This window comes from Mustela nigripes, chromosome 3 (assembly GCF_022355385.1).
Source record: "Mustela nigripes isolate SB6536 chromosome 3, MUSNIG.SB6536, whole genome shotgun sequence".
Lineage (NCBI taxonomy): Eukaryota > Metazoa > Chordata > Mammalia > Carnivora > Mustelidae > Mustela > Mustela nigripes.
In genome coordinates this window covers 113,683,942-113,706,098 of record NC_081559.1, presented here as the reverse complement: position 1 = coordinate 113,706,098, position 22,157 = coordinate 113,683,942, and the positions used below count along the sequence as shown (strand labels likewise).

General features: G+C 38.1%; 1 protein-coding gene across 6 annotated transcripts in view; it reads right to left on the bottom strand.

The window, feature by feature from the left end:
- WDR33 (WD repeat domain 33) overlaps nucleotides 1–22,157 on the bottom strand; it is a 122,314-nt gene that overhangs the window by 48,886 nt on the left and 51,271 nt on the right. For all 6 annotated transcript variants that reach the window (XM_059394533.1, XM_059394534.1, XM_059394535.1 and 3 more), the window contains exons 4-7: nucleotides 21,504–21,608; nucleotides 18,904–18,999; nucleotides 18,562–18,713; nucleotides 16,769–16,866 (exon numbers count right to left, since the gene is read on the bottom strand). In XM_059394533.1, coding sequence (XP_059250516.1) covers nucleotides 16,769–16,866; nucleotides 18,562–18,713; nucleotides 18,904–18,999; nucleotides 21,504–21,608 — 451 coding nt within the window. The remainder of the gene's footprint in view (nucleotides 1–16,768; nucleotides 16,867–18,561; nucleotides 18,714–18,903; nucleotides 19,000–21,503; nucleotides 21,609–22,157) is intronic.

Below are 22,157 nucleotides of genomic sequence, written 5' to 3'. Positions count from 1 at the left end.
CTTGTATTAACATAGACAACATAGAAAATGAATAGTTGACTCTTCCCAGATGGAAAAAAAACTCCTGAAGCACTACAAACCAATCCCTGGACACTAAATTTAGTGGGATAAACCCTAGAATCCCCCAGACTAATGCAAAAACTCACACATCTTACTTCTTTTATTAAAAAAGAACATACTCATATTTTACCCATTAACTGCTCTAGCCAGCTGAAAACTGGTATGCATGACATGCTTCCCAATTGCCATTTTGTAAAAACATAACTACTGGTAACACTGAAGCTTGTAGTGACATGCCCAATGTCATTGCTACTGAATCCTGACCTAACAACACCAACCTCACTCTGCCCCCCATCCAACTGGTTCCTATATAGTGAAAAGCCAGTTGGATTTAAATGCTTTTAAGAAAGATTAAAAAAATAGTAATAATAAAAATAAAAAGGTAGTCCCTGACCGCTGAGAACTAATCTGATACTCACAATTAAGTCTCAATGTTATTACAGACTGATCTGACATTTATAGCTACCCATTTTGTTCCCCTGATCCCACTAGACAACTCTGAGACCAGGATGAAGTCAAACAAAAACAAGGTCACTATACAACCCACAAAATACCAAACATCTTTCTTATACTAAATGAGTGACAGCCCTCACTTCCTTGAACCCTCCCCCAAATTACCCAATGTCCAAATCCTATAATATAATAATCTCCATGGTCTGTATTCTTTGCTGCAGAGAGTATAAATCCAACTTGTTCAATTACAAGTGTGCTCCTGGTGGTCTCTGAATGAAGGGTACTGACCCTTTTAAATACTAATGGTGGGCGCCTGGGTGGCTCAGTGGGTTAAAGCCGCTGCCTTCAGCTCAGGTCATGGTCTCAGGGTCCTGGGATCAAGTCCCGCATCGGGCTCTCTGCTCAGCAGGGAGCCTGCTTCCTCCTCTCTCTCTGCCTGCCTCTCTGCCTACTTGTGATATGCGTCTGTCAAATAAATAAATATTAAAAAAAAATACTAATGGTGGAATGAAAACAGACTACATGCTGACATTGGTTACAAAATAACTCTAATATATGGCTTAACTAATACACATCTCAAAATTCACAGAGAGGGCAGCTTTGGATAACTTTGGTACAAGACTTCTTCCACTTTGCTTTTAATGTCAAGACTATGCTAAAATATTTGTGTTGAAAAGTTCAGATAAAATAAAAAGCATTAATGACAATCACACTGAAAATCATTAAAGCATAAAGGAAAAGCCCATCTAGCAATGTTAATTAGGAAAATGAGCAGGAGGAGTTCACCAAGAGTCATTTCAATGGGAAGCATACTCAATATATGGACTATACCTAGATGCAGAAGTATTTTAAAACAAGGACTCCAATAAAATATCCAACAATAAAGACAAAGATATAAGGAAAAGGTGGAACAGGATAACTTTTTCTTTAAGTAGTGTTCACTATAACACTACAGTGTTACTGTGTAACACTGTAATAATAAATCTGAATAGGCTAGATATGCAAGGAAAGCAAGATTTTAGTATACGTTCTTTCACTGAAGACTTTTTTTTTTTACTGGGCAAAATCTCCCACTTAGCAGCTGAATGTTATTTTTATAAGTAGGAATCATATCAGAGGTATAAAAACGAAGAATGCCAACTTAGAACAAACAAGTTTTTACAACACAAACAAATCTACTATTGACACCAGGATGACTCATAACTTTATGTTTAACAAAGTCTTGAAGAACTTGAGGGGAATAATAAATTTGTTTAAAAGCCCCTTTCTGCCCCAAAGATAAGACAGAAAACACGTTTTAAACTATCAACTGTATAATCAGCTTTTTAGAAACTTAAGAAAATAAAGTACCCATTACTCACCTTTCAGATAAAACTGAAAGACTTTTATGTCTGGGGTGGGGACATGGGGTATAAGTCACTTCCCCAAGTACCTATTGTGTCCTTCCTGGACCTGGAAGATGTTAAGCTTGGAGCATGACGTAAGAGTCATTATCTTCAAAGGTACTTAATTTCTTAGAACCTGCACTGTTTGGGAGTTTTGGTTGAGAGAGAAAGTATTTTCATTACCACTGCCCTATTTTCATCACTACTATACTATCTGTATAGCACATAAAGTGTTATATACATTACAATCCTGTTAAGATAGGCATTGCCACTTACTTCTTATGAACCATGAAAACCTTGTTAGCCAACAAGTAGGAGGAGCAATGATTCAAACTCATCTTGGGATGCCAACAAGCAATTCAAAACTATACCTTCGATGTAACAATGAGAACCAGTTTTTTTTTAATTATGTAAAAGCTGTTCAAAGATAATATATATTATACCAAGTAATGCCTGTGTACTTACAGTAGAAAAAGAAAGTTTGTGGTCTCCTGGAATCCATGTAAAGGAGTTATTAGATCTTTCAGAGAACAATGGGCTAAATATTCTAAGTTACATTTTATAGAAGACATGTATCTTTCCACCTGTAGCAGTAATCCAGTTAAGAACAACCTTTCCACTAACTCTAGCCCCCTCTGTAAATCACTTCTACAACTTTTTTAGAAGAGCTTTATGGCCCAGTAAACTTACGCACATTTAATTCAAATGTGATTCTACAATAATAAAAACACCAAAATGTTGGCAACTGTCTCTTTACAGTGTAAACCTAACAATTCCAAGTTTTATCCTTTATGATGAATCACAGTCCATGGCGTACCTCCTTCAGCACTGCAACTTTCCTCTTTCAAATACTTTTCATCTGATAAGCATTAATACCTAGTTCCTAAACCAGAACTGTGTCATTCTCTTACTCCCTCACTGCAGGAGGACAGCAGTTTTCTTTTTTTTCCCCTTAAATAAAGGTCCAAGGGTGGGGCACTTGGGTGGTTCAGTCAGTTGAGTGTCTGCCTGCACCTCGGGTCATGATCCTGTGTTCCTTGGATCCAGACCCAAGTCATGCTCCCTGCTCAGTAGGGAGTCTCTGCTTCTCCCTCTCCCTGCCACCCCCACCCCCAGCTCATGTGCTCTATCAAATAAATAAAAGCTTAAAAAAAAAAAAATCCAGGAACAATTGGGGGGCTCAGTTGGTTAAGTATCTGACTTGATTTCGGTTTCAAGTCATGATCTCAGGGTTGTGAGATGGAGGGGCTCTGCACTGGGTGTGGAACCTGCTTAAGGTTCTTTCCCTCCTTCTGCCTCTCCCCTAACCCCAAAATGCAAATGTGCTATTTCTTTAAAAAAAAAAAAAAAAATTCCAAGAGGCACCTGGGTGGCTCAGCTGATGAAGCAACCAACGTTTGATTTTTGCTCAGGTCAGGATCTCAGGTCCTAGAATCAAGTCCCATCCTGGGCTCCACATTCAGCAAAGAGTCGGCTTGTCCCTCTCCCTCCCCGCTTTGTTCCTGTGCCCCATCATGTGCTCATTCTCTCAAATAAATAAATAAAATCTTCAGAAGTCTGAAATACTAAAAAATAAAGAAACCTAAGTTTAAAACAGTCCATTCAAGGAGTGAAAGTACTTTATAGTTACTGATTTAATAACTTCTCTGCTAGAATAAACCAAATTAAAAATGCCTAGCAAATTCTCGTGAAGGATTTTTGTTTTAATAAACATTTATTTTTACCCAGAAGACCCTTGGTAATAATTTACACTTGTACAAGACATTAAAACATTAAATCTATAAAACTAAAAATGTTCTCAAAATTCAGATAATACATTTTTAAAAATACAAATGGAATAGTTTCCATAAATTTCTAGAAAATGATAATTTCACCATTCCAAAAACACATAAAATATTAGTATCACCCAACTTCTCCAGTATTTAACATTCAGGGCCTACAGAGAGAGCATTACAACTGGGCACCATACTGTATGATCTCAAAAAAGCAGAATTTAAGTTCAGGAATCACTAAACTTACAGTGCTCCTTAATTCCTAATGTCTCCTTTAGTATCACCCTATTTGCTCTTAGAATCACTTTATCAGTTTATCTGCTACATCCTAGGTAAGGGTTTAGCTCCCACCCTCCAACAACCTCCACCAAAGACTTTTGAGCTAGCACAGGTTACACCCCAGCCAGTATGCTGGCACCTGAGAAGTTTGATGAGATGGGGCAGAGTGGGTGGATAAGGAGGTCCAAACAGATGATATAAGGTTTCTATATTTAAGTCTCACCCCCAGGGACAGAAAATACATAGAATGACAGTTCCCCCAAGATTCCTAATTTACTACTGATCCCTTACTAGTCAAAGATCACAAAGAGAAAGTCAAAGATCACAAAGACATTCTACCAGACTTATCACTAGCTAATCCAATTTTATTACTAAATGGATTTAGAAATTAATTACTGTGATTAAATTTGGTCAATAGGAAAACAACTGTTCTTCCCCCAGAGAAAAATAAATGCTGTCCCAAAGAAACAGTCTAGACACCAATGACCACAGTCTGTGGCAGTAGGATGAGCTGTGAAGACTTGATTTTCGGTGTATTCAGCATTCTCATTCACCATGGTGCTTGCCCAACTGACAAAACATATTTGAAGAAATAAAAGAACTAGGGAAATGTTGGAAATGCTGCTGAAGGGACAAGGCCATGCCTTGAAATTTTATTGACATGGTAACCATTAAATAATTGATTCATCTAACAATTAAAATAGAATCTTTAAATGCTTCCATAGGAGATCTTTTTTTAAAAGGCCAATTCTTAGTGTTGAATTTTTTCCACCTGAAAACATTAGAAAATCATGACAACTTGTTTAAACAAGTGGTCATATTTATGGACTACCTGAAAACAGAAACATGTACAATTCCAACAACTAATGATAATGGCTGAAAAACATTTTTTTTAAAGACTTTATTTTTTTATTTGACAGAGGGCAAGAGATCACAAGCAGGCAGAGAAGCTGGGGTCGGAGGGAGCAGGCTCCCTGCTGAGCAGAGAGCCCGATGCAGGGCTTGATCCCAGGGCTCGATCCCAGGACCCTGAGACCATGACCTGAGCTGAAGGCAGAGGCTATAACCCACTGAGCCACCCACGTGCCCCTGGAAAACATTCAGATGAGAAAAGTAAAATACACTTTTGAAGAAACCACTTTTATCCTTAAATGGGCAGAAAGATGGAAGCAGGCTCTGAAATTAGCTTTGGAAATGAGGTAATAGCTGACATTAATTGAATATTCTTTATGGCACTAAATGCTTCTCATGAATTAACCTATTTAATTCTCACAACTACTCAGGAAGGTCAGTACTATTACTAATCCCCATTACACAGATGGGAATAAAGACACAGTAATGCCCCAATGTTCCATGGCTGCTAAGGGCTAACTGTGACCTAATATCCAGATTCCAGAGCCTGTGACTGTAATAATACACAATACTATCTCTTCATATACTAACTTTTGTTGTGTTGCTTTAAGTAGCAGGAAACCAGTAAAAGAAGTTAATCTGAAAAAATAATAAAACATTGAAAACAGAGGCAGGGTGCCTCGCTTGCTCAGTGGATAGAGCATGTCACTCTTGATCTTGGGGTTATGAGGTACAGCCCACACTGGGAGTAGAGCTTGCGTACTTACATAAATAAATAAATAAATGAAATTTCGAGGGGAAATTCTTAAAAATTGATGTTTAATTTTTTTTTTATTTTATTTATTTGACAGAGAGAGAGATCACAAGCAGGCAGAGAGAGAGGGGGAAGCAAGCTCCCCGCTGAGCAGAGAGCCCGATGCAGGACTCGATCCCAGGACGCTTGGATCATGACCTGAGCCGAAGGCAGCGGCTCAACCCACTGAGCCACCCAGGCGCCCTGATGTTTAATTTTTAAAAAAGAGGCAAGTCAAGGAAATTAAGACAACTGTACATAAGGGAAAGGAATATGAAAAAAAACACAAAAGGACAAAAGAGAAAATTCAAAAAAAAAAAAAAAAAAACAGTGGAAAAAGGGAAATTAATGAAAATAGGTATCTCTCAATGTCTCAATTACCTAATAAAAGGGTTGGATGGAGAAAAAGTATGAAGGAATCTTTAGAGTGCTGTAAATATTCTATATCTTCACTGATAATGTCCACTATGCATAAAGCTTTATTTTGTTGTTTTAAAGATTTTATTTAATTGACACAGAAAGAGAGGGAACACAAGCAGGGAGTAGAAGAGGAAGAAGCAGGATTCCCGCAGAGCAGGGAACCCAGTGCAGGGTTCCATCCCGGACCATGAGATCATGACCTAAGCCAAAGGCAGACGCTTAACGACTGAGCCACCCAGGCAACCTGCATCAAGCTTTTTTAAACAGACACCAGTGCACACTCTGAGAGAAAACTCTTTACAAAATGTTCATTATAGGGTATTATTGCCTCCACTGAAAATCAGTAGTTTGGAGTTAAGTCATTCTATAACAAAATTTTTTTAAAAAGAACTACTAGAGGGGTGGTTCAAGAAAATTACAGCCAAACCATAATAGGCAATCTTTTGTTTTTTTTTTTAAGATTTATTTATTTATTTGACAGATAGAAATCACAAGGCAGAGAGGCAGGCAGAGAGAGAAAGGGGGAAGCAGGCTCACACTGAGCAGAGAGCCCAATATGGGGCTCAATCCCAGGACCCTGGGACAATGACCTGAGCCGAAGGCAGAGGCTTTAACCCACTGAGCCACCCAGGCACCCCCATAATAGGCAATCTTTTGAACTAGTCTGAAGATCATGGCAAAGGATCATGGCTTTATAACTACATGACCTGAAGACCATTTCCAACATAAGTTTCCACTGGATGTTTGTTACCAGTAAGGCAAAACTGTTGAGAGAGCTGCAAGGTTCTTTACTTGGCCTCTGTCCTATTTAACATTTTTAAATTAATCTCGATGGCGTGCTTGGCAAAGTACAGGTGATCCAAGACTGGGAGTTCTCTAGATGTTAGGATTCAAGAAGATACTATGATGTTAAATTTAATAAACATAAATTTAACATGTACAATTTTAAAGAGATGAATGTTAAGTCTAGTATTTAGGTTTTTGATCTCAATTCTATAGCCTACTAGAATGGTTTATGAGTTTACATAAATACAAATGTAGGCTTTTAAGGATTAGTATGAATTCATGTGGTGTTGTGCCCTCTGTCATTTAGTAAGAATGGATATTCAGAATGGTGAACCTTAATTCTTGATGAGAGATGCTCAGAATGGTGAAGGATCAGGAAATCATGAAAAAGAGTAAAGGGAAATGTAGTATTCAACTTGAATAAGAGGGACTTAAGAGAAATTCTGTCATTTTCAAATATTTAAAGGATTATGTATAAAGATATGGTTAAATTTACTGTATACAGATCTAGAATAAAGGGGGTAGGGAGGATATTAAGACATCGTATTTGGATTTAATTATGGAAACTTTTTCCTAGAAAGAAAAGAGAAAGAGCTGTTCTTTGAGCTCTTAAGCCTTCCTTGGCTCAGACTGGGAGGTTTAGCTTGCCAACTGTCAGAAAGATTACAAAAGGCATTCCGTTTACAGATGGATGGTTCTGAGCAGGAGAAACTCTACCTACCCCTTGTCAAAAGCACCACAGGCCCCCTGTGGTGGCTGTGCCTTCCTGGTGCTCCCTAGGGACTAATAAAACATTTTTTTTTTTTAAAGATTTTATTTATTTATTTGACAGAGAGAAATCACAAGTAGATGGAGAGGCAGGCAGAGAGGGAGGAGGAAGCAGACTCCCTGCTGAGCAGAGAGCCCGATATGGGACTCGATCCCAGGACCCTGAGATCATGACCTGAGCCGAAGGCAGCGGCTTAACCCACTGAGCCACCCAGGCGCCCCTAATAAAACATTTTAAAATATCAGCAAGTTAAAGCAGATACAATTCACTGGGCTAATAATCCAAGTAACATGTGATATTCTAAAACCATCCTAATAAGGGTAACATTCTCTCAAAGACAATTATATTAAAGTATCTACAAAGGGAAAAAAAACAGAGGGTTCAACCAACTGGCTTTGAGAAACTGATTAGTGTACTTGGGAGAAATTAAGACTAGCTTATAAAACAATCATAAAAAAAGGATAAATCACCTAGAGACTACCGTTTCTTTTTTATTTTATTTACTTTTTCTTAAAAAGATTTTATTTATTTATTTGACAGAGAGAGAGAGATCACAGGTAGGCAGAGAGCCAGGCAGGGGCGGGGATGGGGGGGGCAGGCTGCCCACTGAGCAGAGAGCCCTACACCCCACTCAATCCCAGGATCCTGAGATCACTGACCTGAGCCAAAGGCAGAGGCTTAAGTCACTGAGCCACCCAGGCGCCCCAGATTTTATTTACTTATTTGACAGAGCACGCACACATGCGAGTGTGTACAAGCAAGGGGAGTGGTAGGGAGAGGGAGAAGCAGACTCTCCACCAAGCAGAGCCTGACACAGGGCTCAATCCCAGGGTCCCAGATCATGACCTAAGCAGAAGGCAGATGTTTAACTAACTAAGCTACCCAGGAGCCCCCATTTCTTTCTTTAAATAGAAATTCTTTTTCTGGTCTCTGTAACTAAAGAGATCATAGCACCATAGGTGCTTCTTAAAAATTCCTGAGATATGACTTAAACTTAATTTGTTTTAAGATTTTACTTATTTATTTGACAGAGAGAGAATATGACTAGGGGGAGCAGCAGGCAGAGGGAGAGGGAGAAGCAGGCTCCCTGCTGAGCAGGGAGCCCCACACAGGGCTCGGTCCTAGAACCCCAAGACCATGACCGAGCTAAAGGTAGACACCCAACTGAGCCACCCATGCACCCCTTAAATAAAATGGTTTTCTAGTATATCATTAAAGTAAAGGGAAAGGGGTGCCTGGGTGGCTGTCATTAAGCATCTACCTTTGGCTCAGGTCCTGATCCCAGGGTCCTAGCACATTAGGCCCCCTGCTCTGTGAGAATCCTGCTTCTCCCTCTCCTACTCCTCCTGCTTGTGTTCCTGCTCTGGTTATCTGTCAAATAAATAAAATACTTTAAATATTTTAAAAATACAGTAAAGGGGAAAAACTGACTTAAGGGAAAAAAAAGTATTTGTTTTGGTACTTAACTGCCCTCATTGACAAGTAACTATTTTTTTTCTTTAAATCTTTTTTTTTTTTTTTTAAGATTTCATTTATTTATTTGACAGAGATCACAAGTAGGCAGAGAGGCAGGCAGAGAGGGAGAGAGGAGGAAGCAGGCTAGCCACTGAGCAGAGAGCCCGATGCGGAGCTCGATCCCAGGACCCTGAGATCATGACCTGAGCTGAAGGCAGAGGCTCAACCCACTGAGCCACCCAGGCGCCCTGATAAGTAACTATTTTTGATGATACCATACTTTAGTTGCATAAGGATCTACCAACTAAAAATGAAAAAGCCAAAAGCATATTACATATATATCTAATTTTATGGCTCTTTCCAAAGCTCTGAATTTTAGCTTTAAAAACTACCAAAGGGGGTGCCTGGGTGGCTCGGGTGGTTAAGCAGCTGCCTTTGGCTCAGGTCATGATCCCAGGGTCCTGGAATAGAGCCCCAGGTTAGGCTCCCTACTCAGCGGGGAACCTGCTTCTGCCTCTCTCTCTGCAGGTCCCCCTCCCCCTGCAGCTCCCTCTGCTTGTGCTCTGTCAAATAAATGAATAAAATCTTAAAGGAAAAAAAAACTACTACAAACCTAGTTAGCTGGGAAGCTCTAAAAATATAACCAGGTAACTAATTCATCAGCAAATGGAAATTTTGGCCTCACTCAAAATAAACTGAAGCAGATAATCATAGAATAATTACTGCAAAGATGCAGACTCTTTCTAAAAATCAAATGCCTGAATTATTACTCACAGTGATTTGTAACTGTCAGAAAACCAGCATCTTTATATACAAGTGTGTCTGGGAATTGCTCTTGACTCTTAACTAACACACTATGACAGCAGCAGTGAGCAGATCTGACATCCCAAGAAAGGTACAAATCTATTTTCAGCAAGTTTTTGCTATATTATGTGCAGCATTTAAAATAAATACTGAGATAGAAAGAACAAAGCCCAATACAAAAATCTAAAACAATTCCTGCAAAAATGTGAATGTACCATATAAAATGAACATTTCAGAACCTTACCACGCTAAATTTTTCAACTGTGCTTTAGGGTGTTATTAAGACTTAGTAATAAGTCTTTTTCTTCTCATAATATACTCAGATGATTCTTTACATATGAGAACCTACCACAATCCAATCTTCTCAGGAAAGCAGAGGGAAACGAGCCTTAAAACAAACTCTTCCTCAAAATAAGGTAACACAGACAGAAAATCAGCGTCCATATGTAAAATACGTTTATGCATGATTCTTTGGATGATTAAGTAAGATGTGCTTGAAGAGCTTTTTATATTGATATATGCTATATTAGCGGAAGGCATTATTCCTACATAGGCTATTTTATTTTATTTTTTTAAAGATTTTATTTATTTATTTGACAGAGAGATCACAAGTAGGCAGAGAGGCAGGCAGAGAGAGAGAGAGGAGGAAGCAGGCTCCCTGCTGAGCAGAGAGCCCGATGCGGGACTCGATCCCAGGACTCTGAGATCATGACCTGAGCCGAAGGCAGCGGCTTAACCCACTGAGCCACCCAGGCACCCTACATAGGCTATTTTAAAGGAAGCTGGGCATTTCTATGCTTTTCTTAGGGAGAACAGACAGGATCTTCTTGTAGGATGTTTTGTAAACACGGTACAAGTAGGTCCATTAATCTTGAACTATATCTCTTGCCAATTCTACTTTAATAAGTAAAATTATTTTCAGTAAAAAGCATCAAAGATTTCTGGAACACTCAACTTCATAAACATGTCTTCACATAGTTCAAAACACACTGCTGAACCAAAAGATCTTTGCAAAGGGGTTGATCTCATTTATTGAAGACCACAGTCAATGCAATAAGGAAGGGATACACAGAGACTTACCAAAGGTACTAAAAATATTCTTTTTCTTAAGTTGTGCATACTCAGGGGTTCAATTCCTCTCCATGAGGGGTATATCCAAAAACTGAAAACAGACTTTACCTCCTAAGTAAGTCTCAGTATAACTCCTTATGCCCATGTTCTATTTACATAAACTAGCATGTATCTTATAACCCATTTAGTTTCAACTACTCATTGTAGTATCATTTTTCTATTGTTAAATATATCCTACACTGAACTCCTATAACCTACATGGACAGTTTTGGGCTTTTTTAGAAGACTGTTATTTATTTATTTATCAGAGAGAAAGAGAAAGAGCACAACCAGGGGGAGCAGCAGGCAAAGGGAGAAGCAGGCTCCCCACTGCGCAAGGATACACTCCCAGGTTCAGGACTCGATCCCAGAACCCTGGGATCATGACCTGAACTGGAGGCAGACACCTAACCGACTGAGCCACCCAGGTGTCCCACCTACATGGACAAATTTAAAGACGAATGATAAAATGAACTTGAGCACCTAAATCAGTTCCCTCTACCTACACCCTTCTCCTCTCACCAAAAAACTCTATAATTCTGTCATCACAGCTAAGAAAAACATCATTACACCCATGCTGATATTACTTTTCAAACAGAAAAGAGGCAGTTTAACACAGTGGTTCAGAATCAACTCTGGCCCTAAAAACCTGGGTTCAAATCCCAGCCCCACCTCTTACAAGCTACCTGACCTTAAGGCAAGTTTACTTAACTTTTTGTATCTTGGTTACCCATTCGTAAAATGTCAAACAAACAGTATTTAGCATAGGGTTACCAAGAAGATTAAATGAAGTTATCAAAACAGGGCTGCCTGGGTGGCTCAGCTGGGTAAGCATCCAACTCTATTTCCACTCAGGCCATGATCTCAGGGTCATGAGACAGAGCCCCAAGCTGGGTTCCACGCTTAAGATTCTCTCCCTGAGGGGCACCTGGGTGGCTCAGTCAGTTAAGAGGCTGCCTTCAGGGGCGCCTGGGTGGCTCAGTGGGTTAAAGCCTCTGCCTTCGGCTAAGGTCATGATCCCAGGGTCCTGGGTACCACATTGGGATCCCTGCTCAGCTGGGACCTTACTTCTCCCTCCCCCCTGTCTGCTGTTCTACCTACTTATGCTCTCAATCTGTCAAATAAATAAATAAAAGATTCTCTCTCTGCTTCTTCCTCTACCCCTCCCCTGACCCTCCCACCCTGGCTCATGCTCTCTCGTAAAAGAAAAAAAAAAGTTCTTAGAATATGCCTGATACATACAAGTGTAAGGTATCAGCTATTGTTAAAACCAAGAAGGTAAAACAAAATGAGAGCATGCTGAAACTCTGTAAACTGGGTTCTTTTGAAGAGTATTATGCTTCTCACTAAAGTTTACTTCACTTTTCTTTTTGATTCTGTGTTTTCAACCTTTCTCATGTACATTTCAGCTAGTGATCTGCTTCTAACTCTATACAGATAAAACTATCTTTCTAACACTATCAAGACTCTTCTCCCATATTCTCCACCATCTTCAGTGTGTGAAAATAACTTCCCTACTAAACTTTAAGAAGCATGAGGGAAGGTGTCGTACCTTAAAAAGATTCTTCTACTAATGGGAGCATACATAGAGCATATGGTCATTAATTAAATAAATGGATTTTAATGCCTCCATTTCACTGAGAGTCAAATGCAATAAATATCAGTACATTAGAAGCTCACTTAGATTCGTGTACTTCTGGTTCTTAAATGTTCTTCTACTCCCAGCCCACAAATTAAGTGCTCTAAGTAATAATGGGAAAAAAGGATAACTGTGTATAAAATTATGCTGACCTACATATGTTTTAGTAATGAGTGGCACACAATACTTCTCAATTTTTCAGTATATTCAATTTCATACCTATGGACCAATCAAGATCTTTTGAGTAGCAAATCTCCTAAAAATAAATCTGTACTCATTTGAACCTTAAAAAATACTGATGACTTTCTCTTGTGTAACTACTTCCTTTTCCAAAAAGTACACAAACAATCTCAGAAAGGACACTAAAAAGCAACTATAAATTCTGCAGTCAACAGTATGGTATTATGGTTTCCATCATGCACAAGGATCCTATATGCTTACAGCTGATGGTGTACATTAAGAAGACATGACAGAGTGCTCGCTTCAGCATACTAAATGTACTAAAAAAAGAAGACATGATAGTTATCTTCAAACACTTAAAGGGCTGCCATGAAGAAAGTATAAACTCAATTTTTTTGTGTTCCTGAGGTAGGACAAGTCATACAGAAGCAGATTTCTTTTTTTTTTTTTTTTAAGATTTTATTTATTTATTTGACAGAGAGAAATCACAAGCAGATGGGGGGGGAGGGGGGGGGGGGGGGGGAAGCAGGCTCCCCGCCGAGCAGAGATCCCGATGCGGGACTCGATCCCACGACCCTGAGATCATGACCTGAGCCGAAGGCAGTGGCTCAACCCACTGAGCCACCCAGGCGCCCCCAGAAGCAGATTTCTGATACAATGAAAGAACTTTCTAAAACTTAAAGCTATCTAAAAATTGGAAAAAGAATCACTTAACGTAGTGAATACTGTAATACTAGAAATGTTTATGAATAGAAGACTGTATGTTAGGAATGACATAGAAAAGGTAAGTATTTGATAAAAAGAGCTAAACTACATGATCATAAACATCACCTTCATTTAAAATGTTCTTAGCTTTTCCCTTAGGTGCCTGTGTGGCTCAGTCGTTAAGTGCCTGCCTTCGGCTTGGGTCATGATCCCAGGGTCCTAGGATCAAGCCCTGCATCAGGCTCCCTGCTCAGAGGTAAGCCTGCTTTTCCCTCTCTCACTCCCCCTGCTTTTGTTCCCTCTCTCACTGTGTCTCTGTCAAATAAATAAAATCTTTTTTAAAAACTAAAAATTAAAATTAAATGTTCTTAGATTTTAATACTTAAACCCAAGATGGGGTGCCTGGGTGGCTCAGTCTGCATTCAGCTCAGGTCATGTTCCCAGTCTCCTGGGGATCAAGCCTCGAGTAGGGATCCCTTGATCAGGGGGAGCCTGCTTCTCCCTCTCACTTTCCTGCTTCCCCTCCTTGTTCTCTTTCACTCGCTCTCTCTCATAAATAAATAATCTTTTAAAAAATACTTAAACCCAAGTTTTGGTCTGATGTACAACACTAACATTATGCAAGACTATGGTTAACTGTCCAATGTTTAAGTCTGTGTAAGCTAGCTGAACATCATCCCTTCATAGAGACCAACTGACATTTTATTTTATTTTATTTTATTTTTAATTTATTTGACAGAGATCACAGGTAGGCAGAGAGAGAGGAAGGAAAGCAGGCTCCCTGCTGAGCAGAGAGCCCAATGCGGGGCTCAATCCCAGGACCCTGCGACCATGACCTGAGCCAAAAGCAGAGGTTTTAACCCACTGAGCCACCCAGGCGCCCCCCAACTGACATTTTAGATAGTTGAAGCTCCTATCCTTATCTGTTTGACTTTGTGACCCAATTTTCTATGTATAAAGCTCAATTAAATTTACTTGAAATTTTATATGAAGAATTTTAGATCAGGCTTGAGACAACTGGAATCCACAAGTGAAGGATAGGAAAATTTTAACCGTTTCACTGTTTTTATAATCACCACTATAATTCAGAGAATTTAGAAAAATGAGGAATAACAGAAAATGGATAAAAGGAATCTAATAACATCTACTACATCAGACTTTCTATTAGAACTACTATTTGGGTGGTATAAAACTTGGCTTATATATTCATATTGGTCCCAGATACCTATTGAGGTACTAAGAAAAAAGGGAGCAAAAATCATGAGTAAGCTAAGCTAGAATATGCATCCTAGAAGTACATGGAGATTCATTATACTTTTGTACATGTTAGAAAATTCCACAGCAAAAATTAAAGTAAAAAGAGCTCCCCACATAAAAAATAAAATTCAGCTATCGAATAACACAGGCAGGATGCTGGTTTATTTTTTAAGCCAAAGGAATAACAAATAATACTTCAGCATCCATTTCATCTTATCCAAATTTGCCTCAACTCAAATCTGAAAATATTTAGCAGCTAGAGTATCTCACACATAGACTCTAAATTTCAGAGGAAAAGTTCTTAAGTACTACCTAGAAACTGTTTCATTACCAAAACTGAATAATATTTCACTGGAACATGGAAGTGAAAAATATTACCACATAGGTTTTCTTTTATTTAATCCAAGATGCATAGTAGTTTTATGTAAGACTTCATAATTATTATAGTCCACTATAAAAATAATTGTCTTGATACTTTAGTATAATTATTGTGTTTCCTCTATATTTCTTGGGATTTTCAAACCTAGAAAAAGCTATCCATCTTATGTCTGTTTAACAGCTAAGACTTCCATTAAGAGTGAGAAAAGCTGCAATATTAGCGTACCATTAGGCTAGATTCTAAGTCCTGAATCTGAACTTATTTACCTTGAACATGTCACTTAAGTCTGCTGGGTTATGATTCTCATCCATAAAGTAATTCCAGCTAAATGATTCTAAAGACTCCATCTAGTTCTGAACTGTACAATATTATAATGTTCATAGTATCCTCCTTCAATGATAGGTACTATATCCTTATGCTAGCTATCACCATAAAGCACTGTGGATGAACCCACACAAAACGTGCAAAGCCAGAAACATGTGAACAAACGTGAATTAAAAGAAAAAAAAAAAATACTGGCTTGAAATATGGGTTAAACATTAAGGGCATTTACTTTCTTATCTAGAAAGCATCAACACTATTACAGGCTGTAAACTAAGCTCTGGAGTGTTGTTAAAATTCAACCAAGACTCTTGAATAGAAAGGAAAATCTCTAAATAGTAATTACTTGACACCCAGTGTCTGTGGCACCCATTTGCCTACCCAGCATTTATGAGAGGAAGATGTTACTCTTATGGGATACTGGAATCAAGAGTATAGAGTAGCATATACTCTTTGTTAAATCAGTACAAGTTCAAATTAAGCAGTTCAGAACCCTACCTTCCTAGTTAACAATGAACTAATGAGATTAAATGTTTTTATTAATGTAAATTTCTATTTCAATGTCTGTATTACATATATAAACAGAGTTAATTCCCTAACTCTAGCACCCACTGACTTTACATAAACGGTAGAGATAAACTGTTAGTATTTCAACAGCTCCGACGCTCCCTGGTGGTCTAGTGGTTAGGATTCGGCGCTCTCAACAGCTCCACTTAATGAAGTCTGAGACTAAGTTAATCCAAGTAAAAAATATGGATTTCTTTTGTAGGAGGGAGTAACTGATAGACATTAGTTTATAATTATGAAACTGATAAAAGCAAACAATAAAAAATTTAGTAATTAGTGGGCCATGTAGTACACAAATGTGGTATACTGTTTAAAAAACAAAATCAAAAACACAACACCTGCTTTCAGAAACAGCAATAATGAGAAATATAACTATTGCTACCTCAGTTAACCATATTGTAAAAGGACTGCCGGGAGAATGTAAGCTATCTAAATAAAATTATAGTGCCACTATGTTGGAGAAAGCTATGCTGGCTAAGACAGGAAAAGAATATGGCCCTAATGGATCAGTACAGGTAAGCAAGTAATTTGCGGGGATGGCAGGATAAGAGAAGAGGAATACTTGTATGTAATTTATAACCTAATTCAAAGACAGCAGTAGTAGTAAAAATCTACAAAATGACTGTGAACCAGAAGTGTTCAGGTTTTTTTAAAGAGCCTGAGACAGTGTATATGCAAAAAAACTGAATGGAGATGTAAGCTGGTATTGTGGTATTGTAATGATTTAACCACAAATGCCTTCCCTATTTAAATATTCCAATCAGTACTGTTAGTACACGTACCTCGGAGAATTCTTTCCTCATGGCAACGAAGAAAGTCCCAGATTCTAACAGTGCCGTCATCAGAGCATGTAGCAAATTTATTATCCGTGGGTGAGAAACTGTTACATGAAGACACACAGCAGGGGAAAGAAGTCAGCATTTAACAGATTATCTGTGCTTCTCAGACAGGGAAAAATAAAAACACTGTGCTGCGTTATAAACAGGAGAGGGAAGTACTCCAACAGTGAAGAAGCCCTTAAAGAGAACGTTGTCAGCTAACAAATGCATCTCATCGAAAGAAGAATTCTACAGAGTAGTTGCTTCTTAGTTTTCAATCAACAATAGTCCAGAACTTTACAAATGTATTATTAGGTCTAATGCTTCCCACACTCCCCACAGTACGGTATTTCCTGTCTTACCAACAGAAAATGTGGAACTAGTGTAGAAACTAAATGAATTGTACTTTTGCAATACTCTAAACACTCTTTGAAAATCACATAAGAATACCGCTCAAAAAATGAGCATCAGCTTCTACCTCAGATGCTTCATGAAACGATAAGCTAAAAAATTCTGGACAAGCTACTTAAAGACTGGTTGCTAAACACCCTACATACAATGTTTTACATTTATTTGAATGGTCTGTGGGAAACTCTCACACATTCTCCCTGACAAGCTACTCCATGGATGTTGCACCTTTTTGGGAAAACTTGAACACAGAGACATTCAGACTGTGTTTGAAGCCAGAGATAATCTACTGCAAAGGATTTTTGCCATCTTTCCCTCCCTGTCATGAAAAACCATCAAGTTTCTCATCTACCTCTAAGAACTCTCTTGAACTTTGGAGTCCTGTAACTAACAAAGAACCAACTATGAAACTCAATGTACGGGCAGGACACTAAAGCACAGTTTTTGCAGGAGTATGTTTATCCAACAATTTTTGTTAAGATTCTGAAAGTAGAAACAAGTGACTGCAGTGGATGATGTTTCTATAAAGATGTCAACCTCCTTCCACGCATGGGCGGTACACCCGTAAAGAATGCTGCTTAGCTTTATTCTGAGGCTGCAGCAATTCTTCAGGCTTGCTTTCAAGATTTTTTTTTTCCAGTTTTACTCTACATATCTCACTGATATGTAAAAATATACAACTCACTGAAAATATTTTAAACTCCACTTATACATTTTCATAACTGATGTTCTCAACAGTGAATCAGAAGTCCTAGAGTCTTCTTGACAATGGTTTGCTTACAGTTTCAAAGCTTGAAGAACCCATTCATTATTCCATTAATGTTTGCCACATCCAGAGTTACTTGTGAGCTTTTTAGTCCTACTATATACTTTCCTTTTGAAGTCGTGGCATAACCAAGCCAACCAGGTCTTCACTTAAGCCTTTTTTTCTTGTATTTTGTGTGAACTCTGAAGGTGTTTTCTGTAGGCTTTAGATTTTATTCAGTTGTATAATTAAAGACTGAATTCTTTATTTGGAATGAAAGATTCTTGTCTTACACAGTAGGTAGTAAAAAGGAATAACGTATACACATTATTAACCATAAATGAAAAAGAGAAAACCAGTGCAAAATGCGGCAGACAATACATCTCTAACATATTGCAAAGGCTGATACCGGGACAACACTACTTCAGAAAAGTGCCAGTGAAATGGTGAGTGTGTGAAAACAAAGAAAAATATTGTGTTTATAGGGTGCAGAAAGTATCCCAGAATCTGACAGAGCCCATGCATCTCTGCACCCAGAATACACTTAGAGAGTAATTTAACCATGACAATAGGGACTACAGAAAATGGTATATTGTGTATAAACCTGGCCTCTCTAATCGCCTCCTTATGTGCCTGGAACATCTTGACGTTGTTCATGTTCGACTGCCAATATTTCACATATCCTCCATGGTCTGCTGTCAACATCCACATGTCATTATGTGACCAAGTCATGGCCCTCACAGGGCTATCATGAGCCTGTGAAAACATTAAAACATGTGTAAACAGTATGTAGAAGAATATATGACAGAAGGCTTGACAGGAGCATATATTAACTCACAAGAATGATTTGTCCAATTTTAAGTTTAAGATGCCAATAAAGTAACTGTATCTCTCTAGTTCTTTACAGCACCACAGGAGGATGCTACCCTCTGATGATTACTGTTACCTGTAATATTGTTTCAAAATTGAACGTGAGTCCATTCCACAAGGTGAATTCTCCACTAGAAGCTCCAGTGACCAACCGTCTTCCTTCTGGAGTCCACTAGGGAAGGAAAAAAAAGAATCTTAGCTAACTGATAAAACACTTAGAAAGTATTTATAAAATAATCCAATAATCAATATTCAACAGACAATACTAACTTCCACTTAAGCACAGTTCAGACTTAAAAGCAAGTACTTTGTCAGAAAAGAACCTGTATTAGTATTTTAGCTCATTAACTAAATTAAAAATAGTAAATGCGTAGGACTCCTGGATGACACAGTCATTTAAGCATCCAACTCTTGATTTCAGGCTCAGGTCCTTATCTCAGGGTCATGAGGGAGATCAAGCCCCATGTCAGGCTCCATGCTCAGCATGGAGTCTGCTTGGGATTCTCTCTCTCCCTCTCCCTTTGCCCCTCCCTTTACAGCCCTCAAGTGTTCTCTCTCTCAAAATAAATAAATCATTAAAAAAAATAGTAAATGCATTAAAAATACCTGTTTAAGTTACACAGATCTACACATTTTAAAAAACCTTTAAAAGCAAAATATGCAAAGACCATATTTTCCAAGGATACACAGCAGGCTAACATAAATAAAATGGTGAATCATCAAAACAACTCAAAGAAGGATTACATCTGCTATTGGACCAATTAAGGCAGAAAAGTTACTGGTGTTTTATGAAAAAAGTTGAGTACCAATTTAAGGACATCAAGGTTATCAAACTTTTCAGGGCAACTAAATATATTTAACTAAAAATTATGACACACACAGTTGAAAAATACAAGTGTGGTAATAGAAATAGCAGGATGAGATATGTAAAATGAAGACTATTTGGAAAACCTGACTTTTTTTTTTTTTTAAGATTTTTTTTAAGATTTATTTATTTGTCATAGAGAGAGAAGTGAGAGCGAGCACAAGCAGACAGAGTGGCAGGCAGAGGCAGAGGGAGAAGCAGACTCCCTACCAAGCAAGGAGCCCAATGCGGGACTCGATCCCAGGTCGGTAGGATCATGACCTGAGTTGAAGGCAGCCGCTTAACCAACTGAGCCACCCAGGCATCCTGGAAAACCTGACTTTTTATTGCTTACCAGCACAACATGATTTTTGATTATTATGAATAAAATCCTACTTTCCTAGTTTGTTATCTGTTATGGATCCCAACCAAGTAAATACTACAGGCAACAGAACTATAGGCAACAGAACCCTGTCTTTGTATCCTGATACCTTGTAATTTGGACTATGTCTCCACTGTGTGCAAATGTCTCCTGATACCTTACAGTTTGATCCCCAAATGAGAAATTTACCAAATGAACTATAAAAAATACAATTTTATCCTTCTGTATTATGATACAAAATGTTCCGATTTTATACATTTCAAAACAATTTTCTCTATTATGCTAAGAAGATAAAAAATTAGCTGCACACCAACCCTTTTAATCAAATTCCCTGGTAAACAAAATTACACTACATACTGGTTGGTTCTAAAAAAATAAGTGTTTCTTTACTAATGTTTCTACTGCTTTAGGCCTCTGAAGCAAACAGGAGACCTAAAACTGCAATATTTCCCCCAGACTTTGGTTCTACCTGCTCTCTACCATACCTTCCTAATATCAAGGACTTGCCTATTTTGCTCATTTGCCACAACGTTTACCATTATTATCTTTCCTCTGTCCCATTTTTTTTCAATTCTTATTTGCTTAAATCTATTAACTCCATCCTACATTTCTAGACTTGAAATACTGCTAACCAACAAGTACATTCTTAGCAAAGCACAAAGAAAATGCTTATACTATCACAAATGGTAATACTAACTGGATGCCTGGGAGATGAAGATGGGAAGGCCTTTTACTGCAAACCCCTTCAAATTTTCAAAATTTTAAACCATACTAATCTATTTATTTAAAAATTAAACTTTTGGGGGCGCCTGGGTGGCTCAGTGGGTTAAGCCTCTGCCTTCGGCTCGGGTCATGGTCTCAGGGTCCTGGGATCAAGCCCTGCATTGGGCATTCTGCTCAGCAGGGAGCCCATTTCTCCCTCTGCCTGCCTCTCTGCCTACTTGTGATCTCTCTCCCTCTGTCAAATAAATAAATAAAATCTTTATTTAAAAAAAATCTTTTTTCATGCTAATGTCTTGAGTACCTACTATGTACCTTTATGAAGCTAAAAATTATGGTCAACCACTGGTCTTAGGTCTTTTTAGGTGTTTTCCGTATTAGTGACACCAGTTTTCATTAACTTTGAGATGCTGCTCTCTGAACAGCAGTGAAGCCACCCTACTATTCAAAAGTGAGCCTGAGCCCTACTACAATATAGATCCATGGCCTACTCAGAGAATTCTATGGAAATTGCATCATGAAGAACAATCCAAAAACCAATACCTTACTAAATGTGAATGTAATGGATAAATGGTGGGTTATTCCAAAATAAAATTATTAGCAAACATACCAATTTTTATCCCAGATATAAGCTTAAAGTAATTTAATTTTGTCCTGTTAAATATGTATAGACTAACTCAGGATTAATTTTTCAAAAAATATCCAAAAAAGTATTTCAAAAAATACTTACCCTAACAACAAATACTGGACACTTTACTTTATTTGTTGATGTTCGAACAAATTTTGTTGTTACTGCATTCATAGGATTATTCAACATCCCTATAGGTGGGACCAGCTACAAAAAGAGAAAATTGGATTTGGAGAGCTTCTGATTACACACATGGCATAAACCAGGGAAAGAACAAGATAGTTATTTCAACATTTAAAGACAAATTCAGGACTATACATGACTTTCAAAAAACTATTATTATAATCAGTCTGTATTAATTAAATGAAGAAAACTGAGATGCAGGACAGTTAAATGTCCATTATTACTAAACAAACAACAAAATCAAATATGCAGTATCTCCAATTATTTCTCAAGGTCAACACAATAAAACATGTTCACAATAAACCAAATTTAAAATTAACTTTCCTATTCCAGACTCTGAGGCAGTGCAATCTTGTGTTGGACATTTCTTTAAGCCCCAAATCAAAAGTTCTTACACCATTAAAGTAAAAGAAAAATTCTAACTGAGATTAAAAAAATAATAACCCAAAGAGTACAGAGATGTTATTTTCTCTTTTAAGAATGTTTTCTTTTGGGCGCCTGGGTGGCTCTGTGGGTTAAGCCGCTGCCTTCGGCTCAGGTCATGATCTCAGGATCCTGGGATCGAGTCCCGCA